General features: G+C 36.8%; 1 protein-coding gene across 4 annotated transcripts in view; it reads right to left on the bottom strand.

The window, feature by feature from the left end:
• LOC756696 (putative N-acetylated-alpha-linked acidic dipeptidase) overlaps positions 1–14,910 on the bottom strand; it is a 51,974-nt gene that overhangs the window by 1,865 nt on the left and 35,199 nt on the right. Inside the window, exons 8-18 of one of the 4 annotated variants that reach the window (XM_030986811.1) lie at positions 14,733–14,768; positions 14,160–14,192; positions 9,405–9,486; positions 7,737–7,918; positions 6,178–6,300; positions 5,852–5,934; positions 4,819–4,950; positions 3,786–3,868; positions 2,782–2,872; positions 1,299–1,551; positions 508–592 (exon numbers count right to left, since the gene is read on the bottom strand). In XM_030986811.1, the coding sequence (XP_030842671.1) occupies positions 508–592; positions 1,299–1,551; positions 2,782–2,872; positions 3,786–3,868; positions 4,819–4,950; positions 5,852–5,934; positions 6,178–6,300; positions 7,737–7,918; positions 9,405–9,486; positions 14,160–14,192; positions 14,733–14,768 (1,183 nt within the window). The remainder of the gene's footprint in view (positions 1–507; positions 593–1,298; positions 1,552–2,781; positions 2,873–3,785; positions 3,869–4,818; positions 4,951–5,851; positions 5,935–6,177; positions 6,301–7,736; positions 7,919–9,404; positions 9,487–14,159; positions 14,193–14,732; positions 14,769–14,910) is intronic. The other 3 variants (XM_030986812.1, XM_030986813.1, XM_030986814.1) reach the window with 3 other exon arrangements.

Below are 14,910 nucleotides of genomic sequence, written 5' to 3'. Positions count from 1 at the left end.
TTGAAATTATTGTAAATATTTTAAAGTTTGTTCAATACTTGACTTGACTTAAGTATTGAACAACAGCTTGCCACACCTTCCTCTCTTTTGTTAGCCTAGTGGCTTTAGTCAGGGAGTCATCTTGTCTGATGTCTGTTTGTTCAATAATCCTCCTTGAAATACAATTAAAAGGTATTTTAATTCCTAAGGCACAACCTGAATAATCCTACAAATATGGATGTTTTACAATCTAAAATGTCCTTATTTTATTGTTAAATGATTGAGGGGGAAGTAATGTGCAAAATAACAAATTTCTGCAATTTCAGTGTAATTTTTTGAACTTCTGCAACAGAAGTGTGTTACACCTTCAACAAAATGGGGTAGTGTAGTGCGTTACACCTTCAACACCATGGGGTAGTGTAGTGTGTTACACCTTCAACACCATGGGGTAGTGTAGTGTGTTACACCTTCAACACCATGGGGTAGTGTAGTGTGTTACACCTTCAACACCATGGGGTAGTAACTTACTCTTCAAGTTCAGGAGGAATGTAGTAATCGTGTTGGAAGTCCTGGGCAGCTTTAGAAAACCTCTGTATAGCATCATTCAAATGACCTGCGTTCAAGTAGAGGAGACAGTAATAATAATACTCAGTTTTTATATAGCGCTTATTACAATCACTAAGAGCCAAACTTGGAGATTATTACTCCGGTTTTAGCTGTGCTGCCATTACGGCGCTCTAGCATTTCAAAGAATTAATTCCTGCTACATAATTTCCTAAAACAACAGCTGAAAAGACACTTTAAAAAAAGCACAAGGCTTGTAAAACTGAAAGTACCTGAACATATGATAATGATAGAAATTAATAATAATTATAACAATTAAAATAACACATCAGAAACAATTGCTAAGCGAATACAAATCACATATACATTCAAATAACCTATGCAGAGACATCTGACTTAACTTAAACAAGACTTGATCTACTTAGAAGTGAAAAAGCTACACTGACCTAAACTGAAGTGGATTGAGCTGGATTGAACAGCACCGAACCAAATCGAACTGGACTGACTTACCTAGTCCTTCATCGAGGGGGACAGTAAAGAACTGGACTGAACTGCACAGAACTGAATCAAACTGGATTAAACTGGACTGACTTACCTAGTCCTTCATCGAAGGGGACAGTAAAAAACTGGACTGAACTGCACAGAACCGAATCAAACTGGATTGAACTGGATCGACTTACCTAGTCCTTCATAGAGGGGGACAGTAAAGAACTGGAGTGAACTGCACAGAACAGAATCAAACTGGACTGACTTACCTAGTCCTTCATCGAGGGGGACAGTAAAGTTGGCCTTCTTGAGTTCTCTGAGGTATTCTACCAGCTTGGTCGCATAATCCACCACGTTAATCTGCAGCAGAGGATCATCTGCTAGCGAGAGAAGCGCCTCAGCAACCACTTCCGTCACAGCAACGTGTATCGACATGTCAGGATCGATGAAGCGCTTCACGTAGTCGTACGTGTCATAGGCCGTGTGCTTCACAGGGTACGTGGGAATGCCTCCGTAATACTCCTGGTGAGACACAGTGAAAAATTCAATTTTTTGAAGGTAATGTCATTGAATTGCCATACTAATTGTCCTGTTTATACATTGAATTGTTTTTTAAAGCCCATCTGTACTAGTGTACAGGAGGGATTAGACCACCCTGCAAGGTCATTGGACAGGTAGTTATCTCATCAACTCAGCTCTCAAATAACATGAGAAAAAGAGGATCATGGGGGACCAGTGGTCACAGATTAGGCATTGTTTGCTATATAGAGGGCGCAAGTACTTACAAGCAGTGCAGATGGGCTTTAATAATGTGGTTCTGTAAAGACTTTAAATATCTTTCCAAACTCCAAACCATAGGAAATGGACACAATTTATTTTTTGATTCAGTAAGAAATCATCTACAGTTGGAAGTTGAACACTCGATCATGGATGCAAAGGTCCGGATTTGAGCCCAGACATGACACTCAGTCCTTCAGCAAGACTTTAAATGATCTACATTGCCACTCTTGACACGGGTGTAGCAAATGACTACCTGGTAAACGTTATTCCTTTCAGGACACTGTGCACTGATAACGGCTGCCAGAGGTAAAGCTGGGCTAACAATTTCTAAATCACTTTGGAGGTGCACAGAGAATGATATCATAGTGTGATGTGGTTGTACAAAAACAGAATATTGTTCTTAAAGGTAATACAAAGTTTTTGTATGGGGTCATGAATTTGGTTCAAATGAACATATTGGACGCATATGCGGTCCAACAATATTCAGTGATCGTTGTCGCGGTTGAAATCGAGTCAAAAGTTATGAAATTGTAAACAATAAACTCTTTATGTCGATAGCTCCCTCTCAAGGTCAAGATATTTACTAAGCTATACAACAACGTTTCTTGACTAAAATCTACTGATTAGTTGTTCCCGTTCGGAAATTATATATAACAACTACATATTCTGAGATTTTCATGGTCGCAGCTACCATTGTACGGCCGTAGGCGCTATTTGAAATTTATCAAAATTTACCGGGAGCACCGGTAAATTTTATATTCAATTTTTCGCAAAAGCAGAAGTAGTTTAGGGGCTAAATTTTCTAGTGCTTATAATACATCCACAGGGGCATCCAAATATTTCAAAATTGTAAAGAATCACTATCCACCAAATCTTCAAAATTTCCCAAAACTTTGTATTACCTTTAATTTCATCATAAATACGTACAACCTCTACAAATATTGTACAATTTCTGATATACCGGTACTGTACCTTATCATATGTGTATTTGAGATCCAAGACAGGCACTCCAGCAACATGTAGGAAAGGTGCAGCATCATTACCCATTCCAAGAGGTTCAATCCTGTCAGAGAAAACATTGAATATTTATAACCCTAAAGACACTTAAAGCCCGTCTGTACTAGTTTGGCCAGGGGGGATTAGACCTCCGTGCAAAGTCATCTCATCAAATCAGCTCTCAATTAACATTAGAAAAAGGGGATCATGGGGAACCAATGGTCACCGATTAGGCATTGTTTGCTTTATTGAGGGCGCAAGTAGCTATAAGTATTAAAAACTTTCTTGTAATATGGACAACCAAATATGCACAAAATCAAACAAAGTCGCTTTGTATATGAAACTTGGTCAAAGGCATGCATTGTTTATGTTTCAGGAACCAAAACCAGGCCTTATGCAGATTTTTACGATAATATCCCTTGATAATAGCTCATAACGTGGATTAGCGTTTAATTTCACAAGTGCTACATTGCGCACCTCACAAGTTTGGAATTTATCAGTCAAGTATTGATACCAGTTCATATTCAAGAATAGAGTTTATATAATAGTATTTTCGTCTGAAATATTACATTCGTGTTATTCCATACATTTGGCCGGCAAGTAGGATAAAGTTATAATAATAATAATAATATATCTATTTGTAATGCGCAATAACTATGTGGATATGTTCTACTGCGCTCCAAGAGAGACATACTATATGAACAAATGAGATTCAGTCTTGATTTAAAATTGCCTTAAAAACTAAATTGTTTCAAACTAACATTGAAAAAACTAAACTGAATAAGAAATAATGGAATTCAGTCAACTTGGCCATAATGAAGACCTTTGGGTTACAGTTATTCAGTTAATCTTTTTCCCTTTCCTGTCATCCATGTGACTCTTTTCCAAATGTACTCTTGTTTTGTATTCAATGATTTTCTTTGCTTTTGCCGAATAAATAATAATGAAATTAATAATAATAATAATAATGAACGACTTACTCTGCTCCTAGTTGGCTGGGCTTTTTCATCGCCCAGTTATCATAGATTTTCATCTTTGAATGAGAAGCATCAGGGCAATTAACCTACAAGAAATATGATCAAAAGAGACAAATTAAAAAAATTTGCAAACAAATTTCTGGGTATCATCTCACAAAACCGACATAAATACAAGTTCACCAACATCCCTTTGGAATGCATGTTAATTTTTATAACAAACATTTCAATGGGATGTAAGTGCATTTTTACTTATGAAGCGTAATTATTATGAAGCACTGCCCTGATTTCATGGATGACCAGGGGAGTGTTTCACAAAGACTAAGATCAACTTTAAATTGGACTTAACTATGGCAGGCTGTTCATGCCACTATTTTCTTTCAACATTTTCTGGCATTGGTTTCTCAAGGGACGTACCAATCGTGGTCACAAATCTAAAGATTTACATTTTTTGATAGTCCATTATTGAAGGAAAAAATATTATCTAAACATCATAATTGAGAGACCAATGGTGACAGCAGGCAGTGGCATGAACGGCCTGCCATAGCTAAGTCCAATTTAAAGCCAACCTACAAAAAAGTGACCGTAGTTCTTCTTACTTTTTGTTAGGGCAAAGGGGGGGGGGGTGGTATATATCTGAAACTACCAAACTTTTCACAATACATAGCGCTTGATCAGTACCCATTCATTTGTCAGTTTGAGCAGTTTGGTTAAACATTTCCTTTTCCATTTCTACAAGTATACCAATCTCATGAGTATAAGGTTTAAAGCTTATCTGTACTAGTTTTCAGGAGGGATTAGACCACACTGCAAGGTCACTGGACAGGTGGTTATCTCATCAACTCAGCTCACAATTAACATAAGAAAAAGAGGATCATGGGGGACCAATGGTCACCGATTAGACATTGTTTTCTATATAGAGGGAGCAAGTAGCTACAAGTAGGACAGTGTGGCTTTAAGACTGAGTATGAGAATATATTTCAACCACAGATATTTACATTTTCATCTAATTGACAGAATAAGTGAATGGAATACTTACCCTTTTGGTTGCATAGTGTATGATCTTACTCAACAGAGGGCTTCCTGTAGCTGAAAAGGTGTAATTCCCTTCGACAGCTCCATCAAGGTTTATATAGGCCACAGTTCTCTCTCTCAACACCTCAACATTTTCCTGTTTGAAAGACAAAATTAATTCTCTTTTTGATACTGACAAATATTTCGATTATGTAGTTTAAATAGCCCAGGTTTAGGATTTCCCCCGTGATAGTTATCAACAAAAAATTCCAGTCGTCAACAAATTGTACTCGTTATCATCATTGCCATCATCACAGCTATTAGTCATCCCCATCATCATAATTGTCACAAGTACATTTATCATCATCATCATCATCATCATTTTCAATATTCATATCATTTTATTAAATCACCATTACAACGACCATTATCATCATTACTTTCATCATCATCATCATCATCATTATCAACATCATCATCATCATCACCATCATCATCATCATCATCATCACCATCATCATCAGCATCATCATCATCATCATCATCATCATCACCATCACCATCATCATCATCACCATCACCATCACCATCACCATCACCATCACCATCACCATCACCATCACCATCACCATCACCATCACCATCACCATCATCATCATCAGCATCACCACCATCATCATCATCATCATCATCATCACCATCATCACCATCACCACCACCATCATCATCATCATCATCATCATTATCATTATCATAATTATCATCATCACCACCATCATCATCATCATCATCATCACCACCATCATCATCATCATCATCATCACCACCACCACCATCATCACCATCACCACCACCACCACCACCATCATCATCATCATCATCATCATCATCATCATCATCATCATCATCATCATCATCATCATCATCATCATCATCATCATCATCATCATCATCATCATCATCATCATCACCACCACCACCACCACCACCACCACCACCACCACCACCACCACCATCATCACCACCACCACCACCACCACCACCATCATCTTTCTCACCTCCACCCATTCTGCTGATCCAATATTTCCATCATCTCCTGCATCCCAGCTGGCTAGAATAATACTCCTTCTCGGCCTCCATCCTACCAAGTGAAAACAACAAACCAAATGCAGTCTCATAAACACATTCAAATATACAATATACAATACCGTATAACACTCAATTTATTATTTATTTTATACATTTTCTTTCACATCTGCACTCTACAGAACTTACATTCTTTTGTTTCATTGCACAAAATATATTATAAAGCAAATCAATTCTGTTTGAAATATTTAGATCAGTGTTTTAACAAAAAAATGAAAAACAACAACAAGTTTCATACCTTGCTCCTTATAGAGTCCTCCCAGTACACGCGCAAGTTCCATCAAAATGGCTGTTCCGGTTCCCGGTTCTACTCCCCCATAGGTCAATGAGTCTCTATGGTTTCCAACAATCACATATCGATCTACAAACAAAGAGAGAATTGATTTAAAAATTATGTTTAAAGCCAGAACATATCTTTCACATATTCCATATACCATATACCTAAGAGCCAAAAGACATTTTCCCCTGTCAGTAACTTCCCTTTACACACAACTTTACTAAGGTTGCCAATTCACATTATGGTATGAATATAAAGGATCTTTACAACAACAAAACTTTCTATTTCATATTCATACAGATAAGAATGAAGAACTTTAAGCGATCTACAAAATACTCAATATCCATGCAATGTCTTTAGATCTGAACATGTACAGTCCCGCTTTTATACAAATCAATGTATTACAAGGGTTGGACTGCCCTTTAAAGGTACTATGTCCCATTTGCAGGCCAAACAAATGAAAAGGTTAAATTACAACGGCATTTGAAAGATAATACTAATCTAGAACTTCCCTAAAAAAAGGGGGGCTTGAAAATGTCTGTAATTGGGAAAATAACGACTATAAGTTGTTGCCTCGACTTAAGAGCTATAGAGCCAGTAAGTAATAGTCTGATTTTCAGACCATTGTACCGAATGGTCATACTTTTTATGCTGCGCAAAGATTCAATCAGTTTAATTTTGGCCATTACAAGAAGTGGGTTATTGGTGTAGACAAATGCTCATGTACCCTTTACAGCTCATTTCATAGATGTTATTACCAAAGAAGAAAAAAAAGCCAGTCAGTCGCTCAATAGTGTCTGACAGTGAAGTCTAGCAAGTAACGGGTTTCCTTGCATAATTTGAATATTAGGACACTGCTAACGTTTAAATTTCACAGATAGGACACACATGACATATTCGTAATTCCTGCAAAGTTTTACAGATTTTGAGGTTGGCTGCAAAAGGGACATAGTATCTTTAATCACAATTATAATTAATAAATGACACATATTTGTAAAGCTTAGATCCTTCTCTTTCATTTGATGCAACTCATATGATGCATATTTCATGCATGACTGATTAAAAGCAATTTGAAGGAAGGAAACCAAAAAGTCATTTGGCGGACGGTATCTGAATTTCAAAGAAAAATTCACATTTCTAGAAAGTTCATTTTCTGCTCTTTCATATGACACCTCAATCAGGAAAAATGAGCAAGGAATAACAAAGTTCTGTTTGTTTAAAGTAGTACTTGCATTTCCATAATTTGATTAAACAAATTTGTTTTCACTTGCTGCCTGCCGTAGCAACAAACAGAATTGACAAAAGACTTAACTCCGTTTCGTTGATCAGACATAGACGAAAGACTTCATGCATGGCTGATTGTCAACGAAACAGAGTTAAGTCTTTTGGCAATTCTGCTTACTATTGGTCCGATTCATTTCAAACTTTTGCCATTCTGTTTCTGTTATTTTTCTGCTTTCAAACGAATCAACCTATTACAAGGGTTGGACTGCCCTATAATGATCATGATTGAGACTGACCTGGCTCCACTTCTCCTTTGATCATCCCAAAGATATTGGTGATGGTTTCCGTCAAGAGAACGTTGTTGACCGTCATCTTGAATTTCTGGTCGTGGGAGTGGAACCCCGGTCCCACTTTGAAGGTGTGGTTTCTGAGCTTGATTCCCTGCCAGTCCTCGGGTGCTACGGGAGGGGCCATTTTGCTGCAAGAATCAATAAACAAATAATTACGCTTTTATACAGCGCTTAATACATCTATGATGTCTCTAAGCGCTTTACAGATATACTATTACCCCGGTCATTGGATTCAATACTTGCCCGCACACACTGTGTGCACAATCTCCACTCCCTGGGGAGCATTCCAGCCAGGCGTTACTTGACGCTCAAAACTGTTTGACCAACAATGACGGTCGCATCCTACCGGGTACCCATTTAATACCTGGGTGGAGAGTAGCAAGTGTAGGTTAATATCTTGCCAAAGGATATTAGTGCCGTGTCGGGATTCAAACCCTCGACATTCGTATCTCCAGTCAAGCGCCTTAAAAAACTTGACCACGAAACGCCATGTCATTATGAAGAATAGCAATCTTCATCATATCTTTTGAGTCTACTTCACATATTATGGAATCATTGGAACATAACAAGAGCTTTTACAGTATTCTAAAAAGAGTTACAACTGGTATGATCCAAACATAAAGGCCCAAATTCACAAAGGAGGTTTAGATTTAACCCATGGTTTAAACCCTCATTTACATAACCCATGGTTTAAAAATTAGCGCAAAATAACCGTACCTTGGCTTGCGCTCGTCTAATATTGGACCTCTGACTTGTGTCACGCTTATTTAGCACTGAATTCGAGCCAATATCCATGATAACAATAATAATAATAACAATAATAATAAGTCCAGCAATCTTAATATCTATGGAGCTATACATGTACATATACATATGAAATAAAGTACAATATTAGATAGATAACTGGTTTATTAATGAAAAAACATCATGGCGGCATAGCCGAATTGCGATGATTTTACAAATATTCCTTTTTAAAAATGACATAAATACATTTGTACAAACGTTTAAAATACATTGGGAAATATAGATTCAAAAACATATTGTATATATTCAGACTGCATCAAAAATTGATATTATTGTTATTATGATAATACTGTGGAGTAGTATGATATAAGTTTAAAGTTTAAATTTTAAAAGTGGTTAGTCCATATTAACTTTAACTTTGAACTGATAGCATAACAGTGTATGTCCCATGGATTAGGAAGCATTATTGAATTGTATTATGGAAGTGTAAATATAAATTGACATCACATTATTTCATTATTTCATTATTTCATTTGATGTTTTGCCTGATTCAAGCTCTAGTAATAGATTGACACATATCTAAATTGAAATCTTAGATATGATCAGTATCATATAGAACAGAGTAGCTTGGACTTGCCCTAAACTATTAAAGCCTCACTGCACTAGTTTGGCCAGGAGGGATTAGACCTCCCAGCAAGGTCACTGACAGGTGATTATCTCATCAAATCAGCTCTCAATTAACACGAGAAAAAGGGGATCATGGGGGACCAATGGTCACCGATTAGGCATTGTTTGTTATATAGATAGCGCATGTAGCTATAAGTAGTGCAGTGGGGCTTTAAAGACAAGTGTAATGGTTAATATACTCACGTGAGGTACCACCTGGCCTGCTCGTAGCCTATGGTCTGTACAGGAAAGTCCATGGCGTCATAGAAAGTCTCAGAAATAGTTTCTACAAGATAGGGCGATGTAAACAAGATTGATAACAATAGGCCTGTCTTCATCAGCTCAAGATTGCCAAATAGCCCACTATTTCTGATTTGGGAAATGAGCCCGAAGTCACAAATCGCGTCCTCATCAGCTCCAGACTCGACCTCAAGATATTTTGATCAGCGTTTGCGCAAAGTGCAAGTCTTCGGGCTGGTGAAGACGGACCGGACAAACAGGACAAACAGCGGGATATTTTGCAAACTAGCCCAAGATATTTTGGGATGATTATCTCGACCAAATATCCCGCTAATTGCAACTGCGGGCTGATGAAGACCAAATTAACTGGATAATTTGCTATCGGGATACTTAAAATAGCAGGTTGTTTGGCAATCTCGAGCTGATGAAAACAGGCCTTATGTCCACTCTGTCATTTCGGGGATTCTGGGTCAAAGTTCTTTGCAAATAAAATTTCTGAACATACGTTCTGGCTGACAAATGTATCTAATAATGTAATTTTACTTCAAATGCAATATGGCTCCATTCGTGCATGACCTTGTAATCACAATGCACAATTTGTACAAAACAATGTAACAATAATCATGATTTATAGTTTGTCTTTTAAGAATTATATCTTTCTACAAATTAGTAAAGTGTGATGGCACAGTCAGGCTTAATGCAAGGCTCCACACTAATGAGTGTCCGGGAAACATGGGCGCCCAATATCTAAGTCCTGAACCCCCAAATTTCACAATTTCAATAAATGACTCATTAATACGAATTAAATGCTAGACCACCCCCCCCCCCCCCCCCAAAAAAAAAAAGGAGCCCTGAAGTACACACATACAATTCTTTGCTTTTATAAATCTCTTTGCTGAAAACATTGATTAAAATAAGGTACAAATTTGTTAGTCTAGAGTTGATGAACATGGTGACAAACAAAATTCTGATGTAAACATGGAGTAATATGAGTTTTGAAATAAGATTGTAGAGATGACCCCTGGCAAAATATAATGATTATAATGATGATCAAAATCAATATTTTTATGATTATGATCAAAATCATGATTACGATGATGATTACGGTTACAATTATGATTATGATAAATGATGATTATAATTATAATTATGATGGTCGTGAATGTTATCCTAACCATGACTGTGATCGTGATCATGATGAATTATGACCAGGATCATGATCAAGATTAGATCGGGATTAGATCGTGATTCGGATGACTTCTGGCAAAACATGATGATAGAGATCTACATCAATGCCCAACACCCTGTCATGTAGGGGAAATATCTATTGAGGAAACAAGTTGAAATACTATTAAACCTGCCTTTACAAGCAACTCAAGAGGAACAAATGGCAGTTCGTTTGGAAAAGATGTATTTTGAGAGAGGTAAGATCAAATTTACAGAACACCACAATAATATGTGAAAGTTAGTGTGGTTGGATGAATAAGTATGCGCTTGTAAAATGGCGACCAGCTGGAATGCTCCCCATGAGTCCCCCCCCCCCCCCCCAAAAAAAAAAAAAAAAAGGAGCCCTGAAGTAAACACATAAAATTCTTGCTTTTATAAATCTCTTTACTGAAAACATGGACTGAAATAAGGTATATATTTGTTGGTTTAGAGTTGATGAACATGCTGGTAAACAAAATATGGATGTAAACATTGAGTAATATGAATTTGAAGTAAGATTGTAGAGATGACCTCTGGCAAAATATAATGATTATAATGATGATCAAAATCAATATTAAAAGCAATTCAAGAGGAACAAATGCGAAAGTTAGTGTGGTTGGATGAATAAGTGTGCGCTTGTAAAATGGCGACCAGCCGGAATGCTCCCCAGGGAGTGTCGAATGTGCATACATTGTGTGCGGGTAAGCCTGAACCCGATGACTGGGGTAATAATATATCTGTAAAGCGCTTAGACACATCGTTGCATCGATGTATTCAGCGCTATATAAAAGTGGAATATTATTATTATTATTAATATATGTACAGTACATGAATTGAAAGGGTTAGTGCGATGTAGTGCTAGTCTAACACTCAATTGAGTGTAAAGGGTTAAAATATGTGAGATGCATTAACAAGATCACTACCCACAACCACTACCAGTCAGATAAAACAAACAAACAAACAAAACAAAATAACATTTAAGCTAACTTCAGCTGTTAAGTTTATTATCGAAAGAAGTCCTTGTACTACATTTTGAGCACTACAAGTATGGAAACAACACCAACAGAAAAAGTTAGTTAATGGAGGGAAAAAAAATCTGCTTTCATGCTTGATATGATGAAACTTAAATAATACAAATAACTTTGAAGATGAGATACTATGGTTGCATGCAATGGCATATCCAGACATTGATGGGGGGGGGGGGTGGGGTAATTACCTTGACAGCCCCGTGTGACAGAGACATATTGAAGTAGTATTTTTTTATGGGCTTTCAAACACGGGGAAATACAACGGCTTGATCCTAGGGGGCTGGATACAAAGAAAACGTGAAGTTTCCAAACAAGTCAAAGACAAGCAGAAAAGGTAAAGATTTATTTGATCGATTACAGAGGAGAAACCTACATAGCTGCGTTAAATTGTTAATAGCTAGATATCTAGACATGATTCATAACTAAATTTATAGAAATCTGATGAAAAGTTGGGGGAGCTTTCTTATATGGGCAAGTTTCTAACTAATACTGCATGAGGAAAAATGGTTTCTTGTATTTCTAGCCTTATATATAGGAATTAAAATGCTTTAAAAAATATAATAACCTGCAGCAGAAAGCTGAAAGAAGTGAAAGCAACAAAAAACTAGATGGAACTTCGACTGCGCGCATTCGAAATGATGCCTCCGTCATAGAGCAATTTACAAACCAAAACAGAAGAAATTTTTCAAATTCAAGTTCAATTGTAATCCATTAACAGGTTCTCAGAATATTGTGATTACAAGCAATTTCTCATATACATATATGACCCTTTGATCTTTGACCTCATGACCCTAACATCTACTCAGTTCATTGGCTCTGCAAGATGTCCTGAGTTAAATAGTAATCCATCTGTCAGTTCTAATGAGAATGTGTTCACAAGCTATTTTTGCATACATAATGAGCCCATGACCTTTGATCTTTGATCTCATGACCAAAGAATCTACTCAGTTCATTGTATCTGCAAGATGCATACATGATCTAAGTTTGGCAGGAATCCATCAATCTGTTCTAATGATAATGCGATCACAAGCTATTTTTGCATACATAATGAGCCACATGACCTTTGACCTTGACCTCATGACCCCAAAATCTAATCAGTTCAACGGCTTTGCAAGTAACATACATGACCTAAGTTTGGCAGGAATCCTTCAATCGGTTCTTTGGATAACGCGATCACGAGCAGTTTTTGCATGACATAATGAGCCCTGGGACCTTTGACCTTTGACCTCGTGACCCCAAAATCTAATCAGTTCATTGGCTTTGCAAGATACATACATGACCAAAGTTTGGCAGGAATCCATCAATCGTTCTTTGGATAACGCGATCACAAGCTGTTTTTGCATACATAATGAGCCCTGTGACCTTTGACCTTTGACCTCGTGACCCCAAAATCTGATCAGTTCATCGGCTCTGCAAGATACATACATGACCAAAGTTTGGCAGGAATCCATCAATCGGTTCTTCAGAAAACGCGATCACGAGAACGGGACGTACGGACGTACGGACGGACGGACGGACAACCAGAAAACATAATGCCTCCGGCTACTTCGTAACGGAGGCATAAAAAGCAAATGTGACCGCGTCTCTAATATATATGCCTCCGCCTAAATTCAGTAAAGATGCTGTCATAAATAATTTTTTGGAATTTCTAAACCTGAATGTTCATAAATTGACCGCTATGACCTTCTTGAGAAATAGTATTATCGAGAAAGCATGACAGAAGGACTAATGGACATACAGACAACCCGCACAAATTAATGCCTACCATAAACCATCTATATATCCCCAATATAAATTTGTCAGCATATATATGAGAGGCAATTTTCAACAAATAAAATATTATTGTGCTGTATGTTAGCATGAGTGTGTTATATTATACAAATAATGAATGGTTATGAGTTCAATAGTGCGAATATGTTCATGAGTTGAAAGATTAACATTCTATTCAACGAGGTGTCAGCCGAGTTGAATAGAATTAACGTTAATATTTCAACGAATGAAAATATTTGCACTATTAAACGAATGAAAAACATTCATTATTTGTTTTATACAACATCGAAGGAGACCTAATAGAACGATAATCAACAAATTATGCTTTACTCCTTATAAAGATAAATTAAAGTTCGAGTCAAGCCTTGTCGGTTACATGCAGATTTCCTTCGCGTCAGATACACGCAGGGATACGCGCACATGCAGCAGAGAGGTACGCAGTCTGCATATAACCAAAAATGCACGACCGTGCAATATACCATCTATTGAATATCATGTGACCAACAATCGTCCAATCAAATGACAAGGATCCACGTAGGTGTTGTATAAAGCATAATATATTAATTCAAGTTTTAGTCCAAAGAAGTTCCAACTATTAAAATTGCACATGTCTTATTCAGCTTATATCAATATAGATGCAAAATTAGAGTATCTAAAACATTTTTGAGTTAGAAAAGAAAGAAAATCTTGTTCAAGTGAGTGTGGCAAATCATACCTTGTTGCTTTGTATCATTCACAGATCCATACTCTATGCAGAAGAAGGAGTGGGAAGCAAAAGGTCTCATTGGCACAAATTTAAATAACAGGAACTTATTCAACCAAAACGTACACAAAGTCAATTTTTACACAGTGAAATAGAAGAGGGAGACAATGCAAGTTAATGGGTGTAACTTTATGAGACATAAATCTACATCTACTATCATTCCTTTTATAAATGCTCTTCATTCAAATTTATCTGGAAAATAGGAACTGCAAGTATTAAAGCCTTGTGACAAAACAAAAATGTAGTTTACTTTAGTACATAAAGGAACTAAAATACCAGATTACTATTAAAAACAACACATCTCAAAGAATAACAGTATTATTGTGCTGTATGTTAGCATGAGTGTGTCTTATAGCATAATATGTTAATTCAAGTTTTAGTCCAAAGGAGTTCCAACTATTAAAAGTGCACACGTCTTATTCAGCTTATATCAATATACATGTAGATGCAAAATTAGAGTATCTAAAGCATTTTTGAGTTAGTAAAGAAAGAAAATCTTGTTTTAGTGAGTGTGGCAAATCATACCTTGATTTGAAGCGGAATCATTCACAGATCCATACTCTATGCAGAAGAAGGAGTGGGAAGCAAAAGGTCTCATTGGCACAAATTTAAATAACAGGAACTTACTCAGGCAAAACGTACACAAAGTCAATTTTTACACAGTGAAATAGAAGAGGGAGACAATGCAAGTTAATGGGTGTAA

The sequence above is a fragment of the Strongylocentrotus purpuratus genome, unplaced genomic scaffold, assembly GCF_000002235.5.
Source record: "Strongylocentrotus purpuratus isolate Spur 01 unplaced genomic scaffold, Spur_5.0 spur5_scaffold_16, whole genome shotgun sequence".
Classification (NCBI taxonomy): Eukaryota; Metazoa; Echinodermata; class Echinoidea; order Camarodonta; family Strongylocentrotidae; genus Strongylocentrotus; species Strongylocentrotus purpuratus.
This window is presented reverse-complemented; position numbering and strand designations above follow the sequence as displayed.